Below are 25,126 nucleotides of genomic sequence, written 5' to 3' on the forward strand. Positions count from 1 at the left end.
TCCCCTCCCTGGCCGTGGGGATCTCCTTAGGGCTTCTCTGGGGAAGCCCAGTGGCTCTTCTTTTCTGCTGCTACTACCCAGGGCCCTGGCCTGGCAGGACAGTGGCCAGCTTCGTGGGAAACCTGTAGGAGGAGCAGGTGTGCCCATGACCACTGACTTAGGACAAAAGAAAAGGGGCAAGGATGAGCGCCCACCTTAGAACCAGAATTCCCAGCAGCCTTGGGCTTCCCGCCCAAGAGGCTCCTTCCTCTGTCCCTTCCCCAGCTCTGCTGAAAGCTGGCCCACCAGCAAAGCTGGGCCGCAATGAGTGCAACGTAGCGGAGAGTGGGGGTCAGGCAGCACGTCTCAGACAAGTGACAGGCAAGAGACAAGTGGCAAGCGGATGAGTGACTTAGAAAGAGACACAGGGGCCGAGGAGGAAGCAGTTCTTAGCCATTTTCGGCAGACATTTATTAAGTGCTTACTGTGTGTCAGGAAGTAATCCAGGTGCTAGAAACAGCAAAGGGCCAGGAAGAGTCAGGCTCAGCTCCTGAGCTGTCAGTGACACTGCACTCACCCTCGCTGACACAGGAACATGCTAACCCTTCAGGCACCACTCTGAGAGCCTGGGCTGGGTCCTTGGACGGGGCCTGCCTAGGCCCTTCCAGCCACCAAAAGGGATTCAGCGACGTGAGACCCTCTCCCTCTTCGTCCAGGTAGACAGGCACACAGACAAGCTCCCCCACACTCCTCCAAACACATTCCCACCTGACGTGCCTGGAACACACCTCAGACTTCGACACACGTGTGCACACACGCACACACACACACAGAGGCACAGCCAGTTTCACGAGGAGGTGGCATGGAGGTACCGCCTACAAGCCGTGCTCTGAGTCACCCACCTCAGCATGAAACTGTCAAGAGTGCCCGGATATCCCCCCGTTAGAGGTTAGCTCGAGAAGCTTTGGCCAAGTCTCTTAAGAAAATGTGAAAAACGTAAAAGTGAACAAGGGGACAACTGCTTAAGGCTTTTGCTTAGAGAGGGGGTTCTGAGAGGGGTAGGGGTCAGCAGAAACAGACCTCACTTCCTTTACTTGGCCACAAGGCTGTCCCGTTATATGGGCGGGGGAGGGTGGGTGTGGGTGGTCCTCATCCCCTGTGCTCTCTGCATTCCTCCAGGGTCATAAAAATAACGCTATCGCTTGTTAAGTGCCTATGAAGTGCCAGGTGCAACAATGTGCGACTGCTTGACGTCCATGTCCACCTAGCCTCCCGGGGAGAGTATTATTGCCATTTTACAGATGAGGAAACTGAGGCTCAAGACTTGCTTCAGGTCACGAGATGGTTTGTGTGGCGGGGCCCCTGACCTCTGCCCTTCCCTCACAGCCTCCTCAGCACAGGGAGATGGTCTCGCTCTGGGAAGGGTTGAGGGGCTGGGAGCGGCCAGAGGCCCTGGTTTGGTCTTGGATCTGCCTGGGAGGCTGAGAAAGACTAACTTCGGGACTGGACATGCTGCCTGCAGAGACCAAGGGCCCAGGCGGTGGTTGTGTGCCAGCGGCGGGAGAGGTCTGCTTTGCGGCGGGCCACCCACGTGGAGGACGTTGCACCTCCTTCCGGACACCAGGTCCTCACCCCAGGACTCGGCATGAGGCAGGGCCTGGGTGGGACAGGCTTCCAGAGCCCTCCGGCTCACCCTGACCCCACCCCCACCCCAGGGGAGCGCTGCAGCCTGTGGAAAACCCATCCCTTCACTTTGGGGGTCCTGGGCTCCTAATCCTAACCCCACAGATAAGGCACCTTACTGTCCCAGAGCCCACGAGAATGCACCGTATTAAACAGCCCCGGAAGCCTGACTCTGCTGAGAAGACTTCTCAGAGTTCTCCGACAGGAGCCCCTTACCATAGGGTGTCCACAGCCTCACCTGCCCCCGGTGGAGTGTATCTGTTTAAATTCATGCAGGCTGATGTGCAAATGCATCGAAAACTCCACTGGGCTTTTTGTGCCGCTGTCTGGGACAGTCCTGCACGTGTACCCCCAATACTGGATGGCTCCCCATTTTCAGTGTGCTTGGGGCCCAGGGCAGCGGGATGCCCTCCTCACACTGCACAGCCCAGGGCCAGGACAAGGAGGGCTTGAGGAGAAGTTTTCACCAGGCTGACACCGGGTACAAGAGGAATTAAAAGAGAAACAGAACGGAACTCACAACCTGCAGCCCCATCTATGGCCTTTACGAGGGTGGGAACCTTCCCTAGTACAGGCCCAGGTAGCGAGAGCCACAGGCAGAGGCCAGGAGGGCTCGGAGGAAGCTAACCACAAAGGATCACCTGGACTCAAGAACAGGGAGGCTAGAGAGGAGCGGGGCTCGGGGCCGTGCTCCTGAGCCCGGCCTGGCTGCGCTCTTCACTCTGATTGAGCCCGCAGGGCTGGGCACGACTTCCAGCTCCTTCCCACCAGAAGCCTGGAGGAGGAGGACGAAGATAGAGGGCCGAGGCCATGTGGTCCCTGCTCCACCCCAGGGCACTCCTCCCAAGGGTTGGGGCGACCAGAAACTTGCTCCCCCAAGCTACCATCGGCCTCTAGGGCCAAGATGACTCTACTAAGTAGAGCTCGCCCCACTCTCTCCAAGGAAGCTCTTGGCTCCAAGAAACAGACACCTCGCCTGTGTTTGCTTCCCTTAGGCTGTTTCGCCCTGATCTCAAGGCCTGGTGGCCCCTGGGGCTGCTGCTCTGAATGGAATGTCCTGACCTAGAGGATAAGAACCACATGTGAGTCCTGGCTCTCACCTTGAGCAAGTTACTCCACCTCCCTGGGCCTCAATTTTTCCAGCTGTAAATTAGGGAGGGTAGTATGAACTCCTGGCTTGTTAGCGTGATCCAGTGATGGTAATGGGAAAATATGTAACCCATCAACCCTGTACAGTCAGAGCAAAATGACAGGCAAGGGAGTGGGGGGGCACCTGTGGTCCCCAACCCATCTGGTACCCTGCTCCCATTTTCATGCCTCTAATCCCCACGCACTATTGGCTCTAGACTATCTCCCACCCTGAACTCTGGTTTCTTAATGCCTGCTTCTTCCCCCAAAGCGCACACACCCTGCAGGTGGGTGAGAGAGAGAGGCCGCAGCTCCCACTTTGGCTGGGCTGGGCACTGCTGGGAACAGCACAGGCCATGTCTGTACAAGCTCAACATATCTCCCAGCTGGAAGGGCCCTTGCTAGTCAGCGCTTCCCCAAACTGCACTCCTTTGTCAGTGGGTCTCAAATGTTGGGGGGGCGGGCGCCAGAACCACCAGGTGGGGCTTAGCAAAGTGTAGACTTCGGTTTCCCTCTAGGTCAGAGGCAAGGCCCAGAGGCTGTTATTAACCAGCACCCGAGAGCTCCTGCTGCTCGTGGTCATTGGGCCCCATGTGGAGGACGGCTGTGATGGTTAAAGCCATCCCTTAGTCACAGACCACACCCCCCCGGAGAGGCACAGCCCATCAGTGCCGCTCATCTGACCTTATCTCAACATTTCCCGAATCTGACTATAATGCTGTCTTAAGACATGAGAATGACCTTAACATCTCACAGAACGAGCATGCTGAGGAATGCTTTGGGAAATGTTGATCTCAGGCTCTCTTTTTTAAAAAAAGTCTGTTTAAAACAAATATTTGCTTTTGAGTATCTGAGTGGGTGAAGCCTAGGGAGATTACGTGCATTCAAAGGGCTCGGGCCTGGGCCTGCCCCTGCCCCTTCCTGTTGCCACCCGTTCCTCCGCCACATCCCGCCTCTGCTCTCTTTGAGCCTGCGGCTCTCCTGGGGTCACCCTGTGTCCTGAACTTAGGAGGAACCCTCAGCATGGTTGACTGGTGACAGGAAGTCTGAGCAGGGATGAAAGGGGGTCAGGATTAGCCTGTCGGGCTGGGATAAGCAGCAGAGGAGGGGATGGCCACACTTCTAAGGTGTCTGCACAAGCCCCATTTGTTTGGGGGTGGGGCGGGGGAGGAAGGTCTTTTCCTGGCCCACTGCCCCTCCCGAGACAGCAATCACACCCAGAGAGACGGTGAGTCGCTGGGTACGACTGGGGCAGAAAATCTTGTCTTGCCTTTTCTTCTCAAGCTCAAAACAGGCACATGTAGTCATTAACTGATATGCTAGAAGGGGCATCCCTTACCAGGAGGAAAATGGATTTATTGCTTTATAAAAAGGAGTCTGATAAAACTTAAAAGGGGGGAGAAAAAAAAACCAACCACCAAAACAATTCACCTAAAAATCAACCCACCCCTCTCAGAGCTCCCAGGAAGCCTCAGACACATTTCTGAGGGCAGTCAAGGTGGGTGGGTTGGCAAGCCAGGCCCGCCTGGCAGAGGAAACGGGGCCTCGCCCGCATAAACAGCTCCAGGGCCCTTGGAAAGTCTGCCAGCAGGGGACGCTGTGGCCCTGCAGCCTGGGACAAGCTCCCAACCCTGAGCGGGGCTGGCTCCTGGGCGCTGGGCTTGCTGCGGGCCTGGCTGGCTCCGGGGTGTCTCCGGGAGGATAAGGGCAGACCCCCAGCGCCCACGTCCCACCCCCATCCCACACACATCTCTCATGCACAGGACACGCGCGCACAACCCACATGCACACGCACCCCTAGGTCTCTCACAAATCCACCTTCCCACCCGGGCCTGGACCTCCACGTCTGTCAGCCACATCTTCACTTCCACCCCCACGAAAACAGCTGTGTGTATGTGTGTGCGCGTGTGTGCGCGTGTGTGTGTGCGCGCGCACGCGCGCATGCGTGTGTTTGTGTGTGGTGCCCCTTTAATTCCCTTCAGGTCACAGACTGGACAGAGGGTGGCAGTGGAGACATGCCCCCGGCTCAGGCCCTCTGCTCGGCCCTGACCACAGCTCCTGAGCCACATGTGACCATCCAGCCCTCCATCCCCTCCCCAGGCTTTAAGCCAGGGGGCCTTCTCCACAGGCCTCGAACAGGAGGACAGGCCACAGGGGGCTGGAATCACAAAGGAGTTAGCACCAACAACAGGAAGCGGGTCCTTCCTTCCTCAGGCAGCTCAGACTGGCCGGGGGGAGGAGGTGAGGGGCCAGGCGAGGCGGGTACAGACAGTGCAAGCCTTTGTCCTCAGCAGGCGTGGCTGGTGGACATGCAGCCGAGGGGCAGGTGGTGGGCAGTAGACGGCAGACTCCTCTGCTTTGGCAAGAGGCGGAATCTCGACACGCTGGGGGGAGAGGGCCTGCCTGCCCGGGGTCCTCCTGTCTGCTCCTGCAGGCACCACGGAGCCCCGAGGCTCCAGGGCCCCTCGAAGGTGGCTGAGCGAAGTCCAGAGCGCCTCTGCTTCCGGCAGGAGAAGCGCCTGACCGGGCCCTCTCCCATCCTTCCGCCGCAGAGCTCCGAGGCAGGACCAGGGCCCTGGGAGGGAGCGAGGACTCCAACATGGTGCAGGACAGGATCCTAGGGGTGCGTGGAGGTCCTCTGGGGTGGGGAGGACACCGCTGAGTCACTGAAGCAAGGGCGGGACGCCGCAGTTCCGAGGCGGTGGGCGCTACACAAAAGCCTCCCGGTTGGACGAGCCGTTGAGCTTGAGGAAAAGCTTGTCGTCTTCCCTCTTCTGCTGCAGCTGCCTCTCCAGTCGGCGCCGGTAGCAGATGAGGTAGAGGGGAAGGCAGAAGCCCAGCATGCTCAGGACAAGCAGCCCCACGTTCACCTGGGGAGGCAGGGATGAGAGTCGAGTCGCCACCAAGGGCGGCGGAGGGAGGCAGCAGGCAGGGGCTGTGGTCTTTGCAGAGCCCAGTTCCAGCCCCTTCCTCGCTCTCAGGTTTGGGAGTGGGGAGAAGGTCACAGGAGAGGAGAGGAAAAACAAACAAGGAGTTTCAAGAGGTTGGAGGTCCCGTCGTTCCACATTCCAGCAACAGAATTCCCCAGCTGTCCACGGGCCGGGCCACCATACTGTACTGATCTGAATCTCTGGGGCGGGGGGGGGGATTGGGACAAGCTCAAAGCACCTGGTTAAGAATCTGGGCCTTTGGCAGGAGGAGCAGGGACAGCAACTTGGTTCGATTTACCCCAAAATCAGGTCCAGAAAGGACACTCTTCTCCTCTTGTCCCTCCTGCCCATTCACAGGGGTTCCTGAATTGATCCTAACCAAAGTTCCAAACTGCCTGTCCCGGGGTTCTAGAAGCCCCCGAGTGATGCCTCCCAGCTCCCAACCAGCAGAGTGGGGCGGATGCCCATAGCCCTCTGCCCCGCGATCCTTCTTACCCACAGGGGGTCTCCCTGGAGGGGACCCATCATAGCCAGAAACAGGGGCTGCTGCAGGAGAGCGAAGAGTGCACTGACCAGGGACTGCAGGCCTGTGAGGCTGCCAAACTGCGTGGAGGGGTACCTGCCGGGGCAGTAGAGAACCTGTCACCACAGGGGGCCATGCTCCGGCTTCCCACATGCTCGTTCGCAGCCTGGCCCCAGGTGCCGGTGCCCCCAGGCTGCACCTCCGGTGGCAGAGAAGAGGTGGGAATGGGGTGTCCATCCCTGGACTGCTTTCTGCTGAGCAGTTCTGCAAAGCGAATTTGTCTTTTGGACCAGCGTGAGGCCCCGGGGCCCGGGGGTGTCTGGCCAAGCCAAGTGGGAGGTGCGGTGCCAGCCGGAGTCTGCAGCCTGTGAGCCGGGCCCAGCGGGCAGGTCGGAGGCTGGGCCCGGCCTGGCTGCACCCTCTTCCAGAGGAGCGTTGTGTAATCACGGAAACATAGCATCACAGCCCTCGGACGAGGCCCTCAGACTCTGCCAGGGCAGCCACAACTTCCTCCAGGCCCGGGGGGTAGGTGGGGGTGGAACAGGCAGACCTGGAATGACCCCCATGGGATACTGTTGAGAGAGGGAGAGAGTTCTGGCAAAACCTTAGCCAGATTCTGCCAGAATTCTGGGGCCACGCCAGGCATCATGGCCCCAGAGGTGAGAAGGGACTCCTAGCAAGGAACGGCTGGAGGAACGGGCTAGTCTTTGGTCGGAGGGAGACAGTGGATGGTGTTTGGGTTCCAATGTGTGAGCCGAGGCCCGGCCCAAGGAGAAGGAACAACTATGGTTCCTTAGGCACGTGTGGCCTCTTGGAAAAGGAGGCAGGTTTCACTTTAGCCAAGGCCTAAGAAGGCTGTGGACAGAACCAGCCCTTTGAGGCCCTGGGTGGGATCTGTCAGGCACATCCTGGGCTCAGTTAGTCACGTCACTGCCGCCGCTGAAGCCCACTTGAAGATCACCGTTGAGCTGTGGGCAGCTAGAACCCACCCCCCTGCCCTTCCCATGAGCAGCCAGAGGCAGCCTCAGAACCCGGCTGCGCAGCAACAACGAGCGGCACCTTGGCTGGGGGAACTGACTTCCTGTTAAATGCCAAGGCTTGTGGGCACCCAACTGCCCACTGACCTGCTCCTGCCAGGTATGGCCTTCCCCTGACACACCCAACAGAAGCCCTGGTACCTAAGGCCAGAGGATGAACCCCAAGTGAACAAGATGGCCCCCTTCAGGCCCTCAGTCCCACCAGGAACCTCCCTCAGGTCATTCCCTTACCCTCGGCCACCAGGCCACCCACAGCTCCCAGGACTTACACAGCGGCATAGAGGCCCCCGACGGCAGAGTGGATGAATCCTCGCACAATCGTGTGCAGGATGAAGGAGAGGATCTGAGGGCGGGAGAGCAGAGTGTTGAGCAAGAGACATAGAGGGCCTCACCTTGTCCCCTTGCCCCACAGCTCCTGGGGTCCTGAGCGGTGGGAGTACTGGCGCCCTGGAGTCAGCTTGTGCCAGCTTTCCAGGGCCAACTCCTGAACTACCAAGAATTCTGAGCCGATTTTAAGTTAAACACAGTCACTACTAACAGTTCAACTGTAATAAACGTACAATTCAACAAATCACAGTTGACCCTTAAACAACACGGGGGGCTAGGGGTGCCGACCCTCCACGCAGCCAACAGTCCACATATAACTTAGAGTCGGCCCTCTGTACCCACAGTTCTGTATCCTCGGATTCAACCACCCACGGATCACGTGGTACTTAGTGTTTACCACTGAAAACCATCTGAGTATGAGTGGACCCACGCAATTAAAACTTGTGTTGTTCAGGGGTCAACTGTACGTTGAAAACAAAGTTAATGAATACTCAAAACCCAGCACATCCTAATTATTTTATTCTGTTTTACCATTAGCCGTGCTCTTAAGGTTTTTTTGTTTTTTCGAAAATTTTTTAATTTTTTTAGTTTTGGCTGCACTGCACAGCTTGCAGGATCAACCAGGGACTGAACTTGCGCCCTCAGCAGCGAAAGCGCGGAGTCCTGACCGCTGGACCACCAGGGAATTCCTGCTCTTAAGGTTTTTTGCTCTACTGTAAATATCGTATGATGGTGTGTTACTGTGTCTCTTTCCAACTCCACGGCTGGTGACACCGTATTGGCTGATATCAGCCACGACGAGAGCACTTGCACCGTGGAAATTGGCAAACACTAAAACCCAGGGCTCCCCCCATCCCGCCCCCATCTAGAGTCTGCTCTTAAGTGTACGTATGGACATAGCACTAAGCAGGAGGTCACTGATCACCACTCCTGCCTTCGCGGACCTGAGGACTGTGCCCAGGTCTCCCTGCCTGGCCACCCAGGCCCTACTGGTAGATGGCTGTCCCTCTCCCCTCTAGCTCTGCTTTCCTGAGGAAAGGTCACTGCTGGCAAGCTTGGCAAGCTTAGCAAGCACTTGTTAACGATTCCTTAGAGCCACGAGCTGTCTCCTTTGCTCCCAGGACCCTTTGTTTGCTCTTTGCACACAGCCCTGCCACCGGGCTCAGCGGCCAAGACCCGTTTCCGGGAATGTGGGCAGTGGAGGCGGCGAGGGCTGCTCCTGCGGTGCTGCGAGAGGGCTGTGCCTGAACGTGCACCCGTCCCTCGGCGGGCTCTGCTTTCCACTCCAAATGCCTTGCTGCCTTTTCACAACTTGCCTTTCAATAAGAACTGGATAAAACACAAAGCAGATGACTGTCCTCACTGAGCATTGCCCCGCGACTGGACAAGGGTGGTCAGGGCAAGGGTCTGCCGGTCTTGCGGAGAGGGCCACCACCAGGAGGCCGGGAGGGCACCAGGGATGCAGCAATACTCCCATCTGGAACCGGTAGGGCCTCCCATGGTTTACTCTGGCTGCACGCGGTGTCGGCACAAACACATGGTAGCACCTGTGGGTGGTGCACACCTGGGCGTTCAATGAACTTCTACGTGCGGCCACTTGTAGGAAGGGACTCTTGCTTTCCTCCTGGACCTGGTCCAAGATACCATCTGGACTTGGGTCACACCCATCTGGAAGCAATGCCATCACTTTTGTCCCTTCCAAGTTCATACATTTGGGGATTAGAACTAGAACACTTCTGTGGACCTAAGGGTGGAGCCAGGCAGGTAACAAAATCTACCTTTCTCAAACTCTCTGCCAAAAGTCAGGTTCCAAAGGCACTGGAAATCTTGTGAGAAGGAATTAAACTTTTGAACCCAGATGCCAAGGGATCGTCGGTCTTGCTCCCCTGTACTGGAGGAGCAGACGTTCCCACCAACGCCACAGACTAGCCAGAGTTCTTTGGACATCAGACTTCAGCTGTTCGAGCGCATGCAAAGCGAGCAGCCACACAACTACACCACGTGGTTCCAGAAACGGTAAGATGATGGTACTCGTGGTAGGTAAGACGCCTAAAGACCGAGAAGAATGATGTACTTTCATAGAGAAGAGTCTTCTGTGAAAGGCAATCTGAGTTTCCTTTACACCTTGCTCCCAGCATCACGCACGTACAGAGCCTGGCAGGTAGGGGGCCCTTTGGTAAATCACAGCGGGCCGGTTGATAGGTTGGTTGGTTGAATTAAACAAATGAAAAGTCACTGTTCTCTTTGCTGAGCGAGCACTGTTCTCTCTCCCATGAAACATCATGCACCCTTCAGTCTCATCACCCCATACCCCACCTGGCTTCTCCCTCTCCCCATACCCACCTGTAGAGGCAGGTTGGGAATGAGGCAAGTCACCCCAAAGCCCACGAGCAGCAGGTTTGTGAAGGCGAAGGCCCGCATGGCGTTGGTGATCTTCTGGATCTGCCGGTCCCGCTTCTTCTTCTTCTCACCTCTGTGGAAACGCAGAGCACACACCAGAGCTGGGGGCTCCCTGGAGGATGGGCTCTCCCAGGAAGCCAGGTCCCGGGAGTCACAGCTTGTGGACAGCGCAAGACTCAGAGACCACCCGCAAGCATGTGCTAGGGACTGTGGGGGCTAGACCAGCACGAGGGACACTCCCCACTGCACCCCCTGGACTGAGCGCGGAGTGTCAACCTCAGTGGAGAGGTCGGACGCGAGAAGGCACGAGGAGACGGGCGTCAACACCCTGCGCTGCTTCGGCGAAGACTGAGGTCCGATGATGGGGAGGGAGGAGGAGAGTGCACCCAGGTCAGGATGTGGCAAAGCCTCCTTCACTACTGGCTCCAACTTCACCTGAATCCTGCAGGGAGCTGACACTAAGCCAGATAATAAGCCAAAAAAGGGAGTGAGTGGATTTCTCCTTGGGCGGCAGGAAGGGGCGAAGGAGAAACGGGTATGCGGCAGATGGAACTGGAATGGGCACCAACAGCCTTCTGGCTGTAGGACCTGACCTACATAACAGAACATTCTCTGTAATTATTTCCCTGTGAATTCACTATTACTGATTCCAGCCTCAACACCCACAAAGATACCCCACGGACAACTGTATGACATCCAAGGGCTCAGAGATGTGCAGGGAGGCCCAGACCCACCACTTTCTCCCTATGTGACCTCAGGCAAGCCACTCAGACGCCTAGCTTCAGTCCCCTCATCTGCAAAATGGGTCTAACTCATCGAGGTGCTGGGAGGCTTACCTGAGATGTTGTGCATTAAGGGCTTGGCACAGGGCCTGATACAGTAAAGAGGAGCTTATTGTACTAAGGTGGAGTCAGAGAAGACAGCATTTAACTCATCCTCTGATCTTAGAGCCCAACCCTTCTGTAAAGTAGGGCTCCGGTCCCTTGCTTAATTCTCACAGTCATGAACAGATCTATTGACATGTATTAAGGTTAGAGCCGTTTACTACTCACACCCAGTGGAGCAGACCTTGCAGGCAAACAGACCACTCTGAGGATGTCTGCTGGTGCACTACGTGTGCTAAGGACCGCAGAGCAGCCCTAAAAGCAGGATGTTTGATAGCTGTCTGCACAGACCTTCCTCTGGTTTCTCTCCTCCTCTCTTCGAGCTCCGTGCCTCCCCAACTTTTGCATACAAAAAACTTTCCTTACAGAAGCAACAGACCAAAATGTGTGCTGAGCTGAGCGCGGGCAAGAGCAGCTTTGAGCACAGCCCTCTTTCGCCTCTCCTGCTAACTTTAAAACCTAACCCACCCACCCTGATGCTGCCTAACACCTGACCGGTGGGCTTCTCCCTCTGGGGGCCTGGGCCCGGGGCACGAGCTCCGCCTACGCACTGGTTGGCGTCTTTCTCCTCGGGCTCCTCAGGGCCATCTTCACACTCCTTCAGCCTCCAGTCCATGATGTAGCCAATGACGGGGGCTGTCAGCAGGCAGAGCAGCTGGAGCACACCGAAGATGGAGGTGTAGAGGCCCACTGAGGATAAAGACGGGCTGGGTCACGGGGGCTGCCGGCAGAGGCCTGGGGTGGGCGCTGGGCAGAGTCTGTGACCCCACAAGCCCTTCTGGGATCTTCTCCAGAACCGCCCCCTTGTCACTGTGGGTCATGAGGGGAGCCCGGAGACCTTAACCTCTGAAATCAAAGCCACCCTTTTCTTTTCTCCAAAGTCCTCGCCTATTTCCAAGAAACGGCTAACGAAATCCAGTATGTCACAGTGACTTCCCCCAGAAGCTCCAGGAAGTCTCTCTGACTTTGGGAACCACAAAATTACCAATGCCTGGGACTGAGGTTTTGTGTGTGACTGGCCGTCAGCTTTCTGCCTCTAGAAATATACCAGGAAGGCACCACTCACAAGGGCACTGATGTAAGGGCTTCAATCTTCAAAGAGCCTTAAAATTATGATGGGATTTCTCAGACAAACAGAAGCTGAATGTTGACCGCCCCACCCCCAAACACAGGTCTGGCCGAGAGGGACGTCTGGAGTTCAAGGAGAGGTGTTTCTCAGTTGAACAGAGACCGGCTAGGAGAGGATGTCATGTGTTCCCTGACGATCCCCCGTCCCCCACCCCCACTGGCTTACCGGTAGCCATCACTGCATCAAGAAAGCAAAAGTGAAAAAGCAGAGAGGAGTGAGGTCAGCAGCAGAAATGTCACAGGTTATTACAGGGGGATGGGGCACGGAGGCAGACTAGCTCTGGGCCCAGCTCACACGCCATTTCCCACCAAGCCCCGACTCTCAAGAGTGCCCAGCGCGGGTGTCTGCAGACGTTTTCCTGCCGGCTGGGGCCTCACTCATGTGCAGCTGGTGCCTCGTCACAAGCGGGCTGGTAAATCAGGCCTGTGGTGTTTGCGGGGGACCGTGATGGGGAAGCAGTGTGGGTGCAGAAGACCTGGCAGAACCTGGGCCTCGTTGCCCTTGTTCCCTCCGAGGGCAAAGAATCTACCCCACACCCAGCCCAAGTATCTCACTAGCCAGCGCTGGTCTCCCATCCACCTACTGGCCCCCTGACCCTGATAGCCAGACATGTGTGTGTGTGTGCGTGCGTGTGTGTGTGTGTGTGTGATGTCAGGCACAACTGCTCAGAGGGGCAGGATGGGGAAAACCAATGCCCTGTCAGCTGCAGACCGAATTTCCTGGCCCAACTTCCTCTACTTCTTGAAACTGACTTTTTGAATGCGGGAAAGAGATGGAAAAAATGCCTCTTGAGCAGCAAGAGTTCTCAGAGAGTAAAAGGCCATGACTCAGCGGCAGGGAGATTTGCCTTCCAAGGGCCAGTGAGGGCCCTTCTCTGTACCCGTCAGAGTCTCCACCTGTCTGGGCCTCAGGGTTTACAATAGAGGGCAAACAGACACGCGAGGTCATCTCTCCCCAAAGCGTGGCACACAGATTTTAATGAATGTTACATAATAAAAGGGTTCCTGGGGTAGAAATCTAGGGGAATATCATTGGACGAAACAAAGCTAAACAGGTGCTTTTTCTTCCTATCTTTGCATTTGCTACAAATTTTTGTGAGAGTGCGTGATAGGATTTTTCCACATTGCTTCACGTCCGAACACCCATTTTTGGAGTAGCACCTGCATTATGTGTGCCTCTTTGTCACCTTCCCCTTTTGCTAAGGCCAGGTTTCTCATCCTCTTTAAAAATGTACAGTGCCTGGCAGATCTTCCCGGGGGGGGGGGGCCGGGGGGGGGGAACCAACCCAAACATTGCACACCAATGAGACAGCCCATAAAAAGGATTTACCAGATGTGTTTGTCCCGCTTAGGGATAACTAAAGCTGACTCAGCTCAGGCCCTGAGGAAGTAATGACTTTCTTTGTAGAATCAAAACCTCTCATCAGCTTGTGTGTTCTCTTGGAAAAGTGGCAGGTGGGTTATCAGTTCTGTTTACCAGAAGTAACAAGCCTGGACTGGATTACCCACGAGGAAGGCTCCACCTGGCTCTGCTTCCCGGTTCAGGGCACAGATCCTGTGCAGGCCCAGGAGCCCCAGCCTCCAGCCGCAGTAGCCCAGCCCCCAGCTCGGCCCCCAGCCTCTCCACGCGGCACCCCTGCGGTTTCCCGGAGGATTCTTGGCGTTGGGTTTGACAGATAGCCTTTCAACAGGCTCTCAGGTGGAGTACCGCGTTCCGTGCCGTGTTTTCATTTACGAACACACACGTCAACCGTCCCCCTCAGGCAACAAAAAACACACCCCCACACCCCAAACACACGTAGTTATTTTAGTCCTCTCCTCCCTCCTAAACCGGGAAACTCTGACGGGGACATGAAAGGACAGTTGGGCCCGGCCGTGATGAAACGGCTCTGACACACAATCAGGCCCTTGGACTCTGCCATCTCACGGCCCTGCTGGTCCAGCCCAGCCGGGCAGGGGGCTGAACCTCAGGCGGGCAGGAGTGGCCACCGCTCATGGGCTGCGCCCCGGGGCCTGGAGGCCACCTACCTGCGTCCTGGTCGCCGCTGACCAGGAACTGGAGGATGTTGTTCATGGCGCCCATGTAGAAGATGAGGCGCAGCTGGGTGACGCACATGGTGACCAGGCTGAGCAGCAGGATGGGGCTGAACATGCTCTGCATGAACGAGGGGGCCGCTGCGGGGAGAAGAGGGTGCTCAGGGAGAAGCGGGCGGTACCGCCGTGGCCACGGCGCACCCGCCACCCAGGTGCTGGGCGCATGGGGCTGACAGCCCTGCTTTGCCGACCAAATCATGCTGGGTGAGGTGGACGGCTGGACGCAGAGTCAGGTCACCCAGACGTACGAAACAAGCTGGGTGAGACCCTCAGCCTCGCTGACCCTTCGTCTGTACGGCAGGCTGGATGGTGCCACCGGCTCTTTGGGGATGAAATGGGGATTAAGGGAGATGGTACCCACAAAGCCCTCAGCGGGAGCTGGTCCCCCCGAGGGGGCTGCAGCTTCCACATCTGGACCGGCCTCCCCCTCCTTGTTGCTGGGGTGCGGGTGTGGGTTCAGGAGCCCCTGCTGACGGCTCAGGCAGGCTTGGGAGGTGGGGGCCGCACGCGGTACCTGCGGCATCAGGCTGGCACTTGACCTCCAGGTCGACGGTGGACAGGCACAGCTTGTGGCCCTCCTGCAGTGCCGCCTGCTCCTTGGCGTTCCGCATGGAGCTGCCCACGCTGAGGCGGCGCCCGACCGTGGTCACCTGCTTGTAGAACTGCTTCCCAGTGATCTTGTGGTCGAAGCCCAGCCAGCTGAACTTGATCTTCACCCTAGAGGCCACAGGAGAGTGTCTGTCGCGCTGCCAGGGCCCCTCGCCGGCGTAGGGGTGGGAGCAGACCGCACGTCCACTTACGTGTAGTCCATGTCCTCTGGGCCTGGGAAGGGCTCCAGGGGCCAGTTAAAGAAGCAGTTGAGGAAAACCAGCCCGGAGCAGCCGGCCCAGACCACGAGCATGACGATGAAGGAGGCACCGAAGTCGTAGATGACCTGAGAGGCACAACGGGGTAGCGGTTGGAGTCAGGGCAGGGCGGAGGGCAGAGTTAGCAGAGGGAAGCTGGAGCGGGCAGCGGGTAGGGGCACCCAGCAGTCCTGCTCTCCCTGCGCTCAGCTGCGAGGGGAGGCATGGCCCCATCAGCCTGGGTGTTTGGTCGTCAGGCACCTGCATTCCAATAATCTTAGCTCGCCCTGGACCAAATGCCTCCAGCTTGGACCAAATGTCATCTCCTTGGAGAGGCCCTCCCAGACCACCCATCACTGTCACATCACTGGCTCACAGTGAACAGCCCTGGCTGAGGTTTTTGACTTCTTGATTCATTTCCTCATCTGTTACTAGGCCAGCTCCCTGAGGAACCTCCAGCCTCGTCCACTGATGTTCCTCTAGTACCCTGAAGCATACACACGGTAGGGGCCAGAAAAATACTCAAGGAATGAACAGTTGGAACAGTCGCTTTGCTCCTCTGTGAAATGGGTGTGACACTGGCATGTACCCTCATGGTGTCAAGGTGGGGGTCAAGCGGGTAGAGGGCTCAGCACAGGGCCTGGCAGGTGAGAAGCCTGCAAGCCTGTTAATGTCATTATCGCCATTGATTTCCAGCACAAGAGTCCCCAGAGTAGTGCCAGACAGCAGCCCAGCTACCCAGGGAGGGGACCAGCAGTTAGACACGGAGAAGAGGAGGAGGGGGAACCTGTAGGCTCCTCTGCACTCCAGGAACTCGAGGACCCCTAAAATCCAGACGTCTGGCCCCAGCCCCTGCAAGCGCCTCGAAGTCCAGGCGGCCGGCCTACGTCTTCTTGTTTTGTTTTTTGGCTGCGCTGTGTGGCACGCAGGATCTTGGTTCCCTGACCAGGGATCGAACCCGTGCCCCCTGCAGTGGAAGCGTGGAGTCTTCACCACTGGATCCCCAGGGAAGCCCCTGGCCCACGCCTTCTGTGACTCCTCCTCCTCTTGCCCTATGGCCTCTCCCTCTTGGACCTCTCAGCAAAGGGGACTGATGTGGTGCTGGTGCCACAGAAGGGAGAAGCCCCTTCTGAAGCCCCTTCAGGAGCAACAGGATTGGGAGCAGGAACTGGGACTGATGAACAGCGAGGTGTTTGCTCCATCCTGACCCTGTGTGACTTCCACGGGCTCCGAATCCTGCCTGGGAGGGAGACAGCTGAACCAACTTGGCTGCGAGCAGCGCTCTGGCAGTGGGGAGCAATATAGCCCAACAGCAACAGGCCTGGGGGTGGGGGGACTAGAGTTAGCTCAGGACTGGGGACAAACACTCACCCCCTTTCTGTCCCCAGGCCTGAAACGCAAAGGCAGCCTTCAGTCACACCTTGCAGTGATATGCTTGGATTTCCCAACCCCCCTGCCCCTCCCCCAACCCCCCCCCACCCCGCCCCACGCACAGCAGTTTTTTTTTTGTTTTTTTTTTTGTGGTACGCGGGCCTCTCACTGTTGTGGCCTCTCCCGTCGTGGAGCACAGGCTCCAGACGTGCAGGCTCAGCGGCCATGACTCACGGGCCCAGCCGCTCCGCGGCACGTGGGATCTTCCCGGATCGGGGCATGAACCCGTGTCCCCTGCATTGGCAGGTGGACTCTCAACCGCTGCGCCACTAGGGAAGCCCCAGGGTTCTTTTCTTACCCCCATGCTGCCCAGGTGCATCCTGCCCCCAGATGGGGCTTGGCGGAAGGGGGGGCCCCAGCACCCGCAATGACTTCCCTCTTCTGGGAGCGCTGAAGGAGGCTTAAAGGAGGCCTCTGCTCAGACACTGGTACACACGCTCACCTTGACTCCTGGGAAGGTGACTGCTGAGGAGGCATAGGATCCAATCATCAAGGCAATAAACGTGGACCGGAGGTCACCAAACATGTTGGGCAGCTGAAAGATAAGAAGCAAGGGAGACTTCTGCTGAGAGAACAGACAGGGGACGGATGAAAGAGGAGGGGAAGAAAGAATCATGACATCCTCAGGTACCATTTCTTATCTACTCTCCTCCCCGTGTGATTCACGGGGGCATCGGTCCAGGGGTAATCGCAGCTAATTGAAAGTTTTTTCTTCCCAGACTGAGGCTGATAAAGGAAGGGAGGAGAGTAATACAGAACTCAGACTCTGCACATGAAGACAGAGCTGGTAGACTTCCTGGTTGGCAAGCATCCCTCCTCTCTTCTCCGGCACAGGCCAGGTCCTTCTGCCTTTGCAGGGTTACAGGAAGATGCCAGCAAGCACAGCTGGGAGCCTGAGGCAACCCTCAAAGGGAGCAAGCCTGTTAGGAATAAGAATCTATTTGAGGATGAGATCATTTTATAAATAAAAATATCCGTGTCCCAGAAGGGCCAGATGTCAGCAAAGGCTGCTTTTCTTGCTGAGAAGAGTAGGTCTCTGGAAGGTGCCAATCAGAATTCTATAGCCCCCAGGGCGGACGAGGGGGCTGGCCCGGAAGTCCTGCGTCTGAATTTCTAGGTCCAAGGAGGGCTTTCCCCTTTTCCATCTGGAAAGAGCAACGGCAAGGGAGGCTCAGGCTCTCTTCCCTGTGAGGCTGCTCTTCCCATCTCACAGCAGCTTGCTCTGGGCCCGTCCAACACGACTGCGAAGCTAAAACCCCCAGTGATTCCATACAAATCCAGACACGGTATAATATGGCAACTCGGTCATGGATCCAAACAGACATGGGGCAAAGCGCATCCTCCTCAAACGGCAGTCCTGGCTGCTCTTGCTAACCTCAGGGGCGCTCGTACCGCGTACTGAAGGTTTCCCAGCCACACCCACAAGGTCCCTGGCATTGAGAATCGCTCCCTGGATCTGCCAACCTGTTTCACTGAACTCAGGTGTTTCTATGGACCTAATATATGTTCCCCTCCCCCTTTGTCTGCAATCATTTTGGGGTTTTATCAAACACAGACCACGTGATGGCTGCCCGCAAGCTAATCTGCTTTTGCTGAACGGAGGCCGTTTGAATGTGTTTATTTACCTGCCCCTCATCATTTCTGCCTGTTCTGACCACAATTAAAAATGAAGGAGGGGCATCATCAAAATTTAAAATGTGCTTCAAAGATACCATCAAGAAAACGAACAGAGGCACAGAAGAGAGAAAATTTGTACAAATCAGCTATCTGATAGGGCACCTGTATCTGCAGTGTATAAAGAACTCCTACAACTCAGTAAAAAAAAAAACACATATAACCATTTTTAAAATGGGCAAATAGGGCTTCCCTGGTGGCACAGTGGTTAAGAATCCGCCTGCCAATGCCGGGGACACGGGTTGGAGCCCTGGTCCAGGAAGATCCCACATGCCGCGGAGCAACTAAGCCCGTGCACCACAACTACTGAGCCTGCACTCTAGAGCCCGCGAGTCACAACTACTGAAACCCACGCGCCACAACTACTGAAACCTGTGTGCTACAGCTACTGAAGCCTGCATGCCTAGAGCCCGTGCTCCGCAACAAGAGAAGCCACCGCAATGAGAAGCCGGTGCACCATAACGAAGAGTAGCCCCCGCTCACCTCAACTAGAGAAAGCCTGCGCGCAGCAGTGAAGACCCAACGTAGCCAAAAAAATAATAATGATAATAATAAAATAAAATAAATTTATTTAAAAAAATGGGCAAATAGACATTTCTGAATAGACATTTCTCCAGAGAAGACATACAGATGGCCAATAACCTTATGAAAAGATACTCAATATCATTAATCATAGGGAAATGCAAATTAAAACTACAATGAGATACTGCTTCATACCCCCTAGGGTGGTTATAATAATAATTAAAAAAAAAACACAACACATAATAACAAACGCTGGTGCTGATACAGAGGAATGAGAACCCTCCTACACTACTGGTAGGAATGTAAAATGGTATACAGCCACTTTGGAGAACACTGGCAGTTCCTCAATTAAACACAGAGCTACCATATGACCCAGAAATTTCACTCCTAGGTATATATATACCCAAGAGGGATGAAAATATATGCCCATGTGTACATGAATGTTTATAGCAGTGTTTTTGGTTTTTTTGGCTGTACCTTGTGGCATGCAGGATCTCAGTTCCCCGACCAGGGATTGAACCCACACCCCGTGCAGTGGAAGCGCAGAGTCTTAACCACTGGCCGGCCAGGGAAGTCCCCATTCTTTTTTTTTTTTTTTTTTTTTTTTGCGGTACACGGGCCTCTCACTGTTGTGGCCCCTCCCGTTGCGGAGCACAGGCTCCGGACGCGCAGGCCCAGCGGCCATGGCTCACGGGCCCAGCCGCTCCGCGGCATGTGGGATCTTCCCGGACCGGGGCACGAACCCATGTCCCCTGCATCGGCAGGCGGACTCTCAACCACTGCGCCACCAGGGAAGCCCCCCATTCTTTATAATATACAAAAAGTGGAAACAACCTCCATGCCCATCAATGACTGGATAAGCAAAATGTGGTACATTCACACAATGGAATATCATTCAGCCACAAAAACAAATGAAGTATCGATACATGCTATCAACACAACATGGATAAACCCTGAAAACATTATGCTAAGTGAAAGAACCAGTCATGAAAGAGCACAAAATTGTACGATTCCATTCATATGAAATGTCCAGAACAGGCAAATCCATAGAGACAGAGAACAGATTAGGGGTCGCCTAGGGCTGGGGTGGAAGAAGCTGGGAGGAATAGGGAGAAATGCTGATGGGTACAGAGATGTGATTTGGGGTGATATGATGGATTCTGGTGATGACTGTGTAACTCTATAAATAAACTAAAAACCATTGAACTGTATACTTTAGGTAAATTGTATGGTATGTGAATTATGTCTCAGTATCACTGTTAAGAAAAAAAAAACATGAATAAGAGACTTGAGATGTTTGGGGATCCCAGGATTTAAAAGGAACATGAATTAATCTATAGTGTACGGCCAACAAAGCCATCCTACGGCATGAAGCCAGGGTGGCTCTCCAGCCTACCCGAAGAAGCCCCAGCACACAAAGATCTCTTCTTCCAGCCCCCCGTGTCAACTCAGTCTTCTCAGAGAGGGTCAGAGGGAGAGAAGGAGCATATGGAAACTCCCCCAGGCAAAGACAGAGGAAATGTGACGTGCTCATGGGGGCCCAGGCACATCCGAGTGAGCACTAAAGGTGCACAACCTCACTCTTTGCACACCTGCCTCCCAGGTATGCTGTGGTTCAGAGGACATGCCTCGGCTTCTGAGCTCACATATTTGGGCTGTGCCACGCTGGCTACTCCAGCAAGGCAGCCTCAGGCATTTCTGGGGCCACATCTGCCCCAGGGAGAATCCAAAGATTAGTTCCGCTTGTAAGGAAAGAGGAAACTGTTCTAGCCTGGGATGCCACTCCAGCCTCCACAGGGCATGTGGAGGAAGAAAGGGGTCAAAGAGGGCTTAGAACCCAACCAGAAGAGCAGATGGAGGAGAGAAGCCACTCGGTGCAGTCAAGCCAGGAAACACTTTTGTTGCAGTTGTCACCTCTGGGTAAAAAGAGTGCCCCCAACTTTTTGACAGGGCGAGGGGATACTTCTGAAGAGCAGACTGCTTGCTAGGTAGCCCTTTTCCTTCTACCCTAACCCAAGCTAGAACAGAACAACAGGGGCTTGGGGCTAGTGGGCAACTCTGACCTCACCTTCTGGAGTCTTCTCCCCAGAACTGGATCCAGGACAGGCAAGAACAGGAAGCTGGGAGAGGAGACTGACTTGACATCTGGTCCTGGATGAGACACTTGCCCTCATGCCTGGAAAAGGGCAGTAACCTCCAGCTGCCCTCCTTGCTTCCCTGCCTCTCCCTGCCTGGAACATTCTTTGCAACATCCTGAAAATTCTCCTCTCTAACATGTTATTTTAGTCAGCAGGGCCATTCCTAGGGTGTACAGAGCCTCAGGGCAAACCACGCTATGCAGCCTTCTTACCAACATGTACATCTTGTATTTAAATTACGATTATTTTTCCTGATTAGAAGAGCAATGCGTGTCCATTGTAAAACATCTGGAACAAAGTACACGTAAAGAATGAAATAAAAATTCCCCTGATATAGCCGTGTTACCATTTTGATATATTTCCTTTCAATCTTTTTCCCATAAATACCTATCGCTTTGTAACCAAACTGGGATCATATGCTACATATTATTTTATAAACTTTTTCTTTTTTTACTTGATATATTATAAATATTTTGTAATTTAGTATTCATCTTCAACATAATTTGTAACAGCTGTCCGGTATTTCCTTTTCTGGATGGTCTATAATTTATGCAACCATTTCTCTGATGTTCTCAGAGCCTTTTTAATTTTTATCATAAATAACATTTTAATGAACATCCTTGAAGATAAACATACATGCATATAGCTATGATTTCCTTAAGGTAAATTCCCAAAAGTAGAATCATTTGGCAAAAGGGAATACACATTTTTAAGTTTTTGTGATACTCTGTGCCAGACTGCCTTCCAGAAAACTTACACCAATTGAAATTGAAAAAACTTACATTTATTGATTGTTAATGACTTTGAACATTTTTTCTACGGTTTTTAAAATCAGTCATTTATATTCCTCATTTATATTCCTATTGTCCTTTCTTCCTATGAGGATGTTAATTTGTTCATATTGATTTGGCATAGGCTCTTTATATATTAAAGACCCTCACTGTTTGTCCATATACTGTAGGTATGTTTTCCTAGTTTGGCCTTTAACTTCTTAGTTCGTGGTGGGTTTTTTTTTTTTTTTTTTTTTTAACCAATATAAGTGTTTAAATAGGTAGTCAAAGTCTGTTTCAGCTTTTAGGGACTACCTAACATTTGTGTCAGATGAAATCTCTCTGAAAACAGTATCAAGGATGACCCTGACCAGTGAAACCCAAAGCATAAACATCCTGGCAGTAGTCAATGTGTGGTCACAAAATAGCAAGCACAGGAGACAAGAAGGTTTCCCTGGGGGCATTAATTATTTTTCATATGTTAATACTAATTGTGTTTTATCCTTTAGCTACTTCCTTCCCTTCCTCCCAAAGCTGTCATGCCTGCCAGAGGAAATTTCCCCCATTTGCTGTGCCCAGGAGCAGCTCGATCAGAGGATTTTTCCTTATTATTAAGTTGTATAATAATGTAACATAGTTATGTTAATATACTAAATCATATAATAGCATTATTATTATAATAGCAACTATTATTATCCTAAAAGCCCTCAAAACATCCTTACCAGATAGGTGTCACTTTTTTAGAAAAATAAACTTATTCATTTATTTATTTTTGGCTGTGTTGGGTCTTTGTTGCTGCGCGCAGGCTTTCTCTGGTTGCAGCGAGCAGGGGCTACTCTTCGTTGCAGTGCGTGGGCTTCTCATTGCGATGGCTTCTCTTTGTTGCAGAGCACGGGCTCTAGGTGCGTGGGCTTAAGTAGTTGTGGCACGCGGGCTCAGTAGTTGTGGCACGTGGGCTTAGCTGCTCTGCAGCATGTGGGATCTTCCCAGACCAGGGCTCGAACCCATGTCCCCGGCATTGGCAGGCAGATTCTTAACCACTGCGCCACCAGGGAAGTCCCAGATGTCACTTATTACCCTCACTTAATGGTACAAAACTTTAGGATTAGAAAAGTCAAGGGACTCCCCCAAGCTGGTAAGGGTCAAATTTGGAATTCAAAGCAGGTCAAGCTTATGTGCATAGCCACTGGGTTACTCTGTGTCTTGGAAAACTCACATGGCCCTTGAAGGGTACACACTTGATTTGGGGAACCAAGGCAATTACCCTTACCTCTCACACCTCTCTGCGTCCCTTATTAAGCATTCTGTTTGCTCTCCCCACTAGAGATTTCTTAGATCCGTTCCGATGCTCCTTTTAGACCTACCTGCCTCCTTCTCTCCCCTTGACCTTCCTTGGCCGACCTCCCCACAGTCCAGGGCCACACTGTCAGGTGGACTTGCATTTGGCTGTAGACTCTCTCTTGTTTCATCTTCTTGTCTGAGTCTCCTCCCCCACTGGTCTCCACATGGCCCTCCCTCCCTCCCTCCCTCCTCTCTCCTTCTGCCTCTGCCTGACCTCAGCTGCACATAATGGCCACTCAGAAGCCCTGGTGATAGAGTGAGTGGTGGCTGAGTACTGAGCAGAGTGCCCTAGTACCGGCTTGAGGGTCGGGCGGAGGGGCAAGAACCACGTCTTCTGCCAAGTAGGAAGCTGTAGCTGAACTGCAATGACAGATGCGGGGAAAACACTCAGCAGGGGCGGCTTCCTGACCCTGGGCTCACAACTGCACTTGCAGGTGGGGGGCGCAGGCCCCCTCCTGGGCTCTGTGTGCTTCCCACCACCACCCCTGCTGCCTCGGGGAGGACTAGGGCTGGAGGGGGCTCAGCCGGGCAGAACCGGCCCTCCGTGCTGGCCTGGCTCACATGGGGAGGCCATCCCTGCGTGAGCCGGTGGTGACTCATTCTCTCAGCCCCTGGGCTGCACTGTAAACAGGCTGTGTGACCTTCCCAGAGGGGAAAACAGCAGCTGCAGATGGCCCCTCCCCTGGAGTGCTGGCCACAGAGGCTGCTACTGGATGAGAACCACCAGAAGCCTAGGCTCCAGCACAGTGAGGGTGGGCCGTCCTCCTTGGAGGACCCTCTTTAAGATGCCTCTCTTCCCAGGGCCCCCCAACTCAGGCCTGGGGCTTGCTGGCAAGTGGGACAGAAGAGCCACTGTGTAGCCACCTGGCAGCGACTTTCCAAATCAGTGATCTCCCCAGCCCGCCAGCTGGGTCCTCAGGGAGCAGCCGCGTGCCGCGCCGGGTGGGCGAGGGGCTGGCATTCTGGTCCTCAGGCCCCTTCCAGAGGTGAGCCTCGTCCTCAGGTGGCGGCGGTACACACGCAGAGCTCTGTGCAACCTGAGCAGGCCAGGATCCAGGTGCCAGTCTGGACAAGCGGACTCGGCAAAGCCGGGCTCTTTTCTAACCCTTCCCAGCCAACAGCTCCAAGCACACACTGCCCGGAGAAGGTCCTGTGGTCACCTTTCCGCTCCACTGCAGAAGGGGTGAGGCGGAGGGGCTCCACACCCCAGTCACCTCATCCGCTTTCCCAGCCAGGTCCATCCCCGATGTCCCCACTACACGTTCTGTCCACCCCTGAACGAGTCACGTGCTGGGGCAACTTCGGAATGTGGTGCACTCTGACGGGTGAATTTTTCCCAAGCCAATGGTGATCAGCTGACTGCTTTGGGTTCTCAAGGCTCAGAACAGAAACCCAGAGGCAGAGCTGGCTCTGGGCACTGGGAGGGTCCTGCTCACCTGGCACCTGGGGCACGTAGGATGCCTTGGGGACCCTCTCCTGGCCTGAGCAGGAATGCTAAACTCCCACACACACCCCCAGGGGACATTTGCTTCACTGCTGTACCCAGAATCCTCTCCCTCCCCTTCTCTCAGGTGTTTGAAGAGGGATATTTATTTCTCTTCACACCCAGACCCCAACTCCCGTGGGATCACTTCTTCCTCAGGTTCAAAGTAAGTCTTCAATAAATCAAATAGGGGAAGCCCACAGAGAAATTTTTCATTAAGGAGCCTGGCAACATTTTGTCATCACTTTTCTGGGAGGGTTTCAGCTCAGAACTCCCCGTCTCACCCACACTGACAGGGGTCAGAGGAATGAAGTGGAAATGACATGCTCACTACACTGGCGGCATCTGTTCCCATCTCTAAGCAACCCTGGCCCCGGATCGTCGGATGGTGGCCCAGAGATGCCGCCTCCGCCACCGGCTGGTGTTTTCCTCGAGCCAATGAAGCGAGTTAAAGACCTGAGCAAATGCGAGGCCTTGAGCAAACAGACCAGAGTGTGCTGTCCAGATGTCCAGCGGGGAGGCTGAGGCTCGGCACCTCGGGGTGTGCCCTGCACCACCAATGACCCGCACCCTCCTCCTCTGAGGGTGTCGCATTGCCCGGGGCCCTCTGCGGCAGGGACCTGGGAAAGCCAGTTCTAGCCATTAAGCAGCCCACCTGGCATGGGATCCAGTCTCTGCCCTAGGGGATGGGATCACCTATGAGTACACACCTCTCCGGCTCTGTAGGAAGGTCTACAGGCCTGTGGGGAAAAGGCATTCTGCCAACTTGGGGCCCCCTCTCCACCAATGGGGGTAGCAGCTCACTGTCT

General features: G+C 54.7%; 1 protein-coding gene across 2 annotated transcripts in view; it reads right to left on the reverse strand.

Annotated features, from left to right (window-relative positions):
- Positions 1–3,775: 3,775 nt before the first annotated feature.
- SLC43A2 (solute carrier family 43 member 2) overlaps positions 3,776–25,126 on the reverse strand; it is a 39,526-nt gene continuing 18,175 nt past the window's right edge. For both annotated transcript variants that reach the window (XM_059996503.1, XM_059996504.1), the window contains exons 6-14: positions 16,832–16,924; positions 14,914–15,047; positions 14,628–14,830; positions 14,048–14,194; positions 11,443–11,581; positions 9,951–10,080; positions 7,550–7,623; positions 6,216–6,339; positions 3,776–5,660 (exon numbers count right to left, since the gene is read on the reverse strand). In XM_059996503.1, coding sequence (XP_059852486.1) covers positions 5,499–5,660; positions 6,216–6,339; positions 7,550–7,623; positions 9,951–10,080; positions 11,443–11,581; positions 14,048–14,194; positions 14,628–14,830; positions 14,914–15,047; positions 16,832–16,924 — 1,206 coding nt within the window. In that variant the 3' untranslated portion in view covers positions 3,776–5,498. The remainder of the gene's footprint in view (positions 5,661–6,215; positions 6,340–7,549; positions 7,624–9,950; positions 10,081–11,442; positions 11,582–14,047; positions 14,195–14,627; positions 14,831–14,913; positions 15,048–16,831; positions 16,925–25,126) is intronic.

This window comes from Delphinus delphis, chromosome 19, assembly GCF_949987515.2.
Source record: "Delphinus delphis chromosome 19, mDelDel1.2, whole genome shotgun sequence".
In the NCBI taxonomy this organism is placed as follows: domain Eukaryota; kingdom Metazoa; phylum Chordata; class Mammalia; order Artiodactyla; family Delphinidae; genus Delphinus; species Delphinus delphis.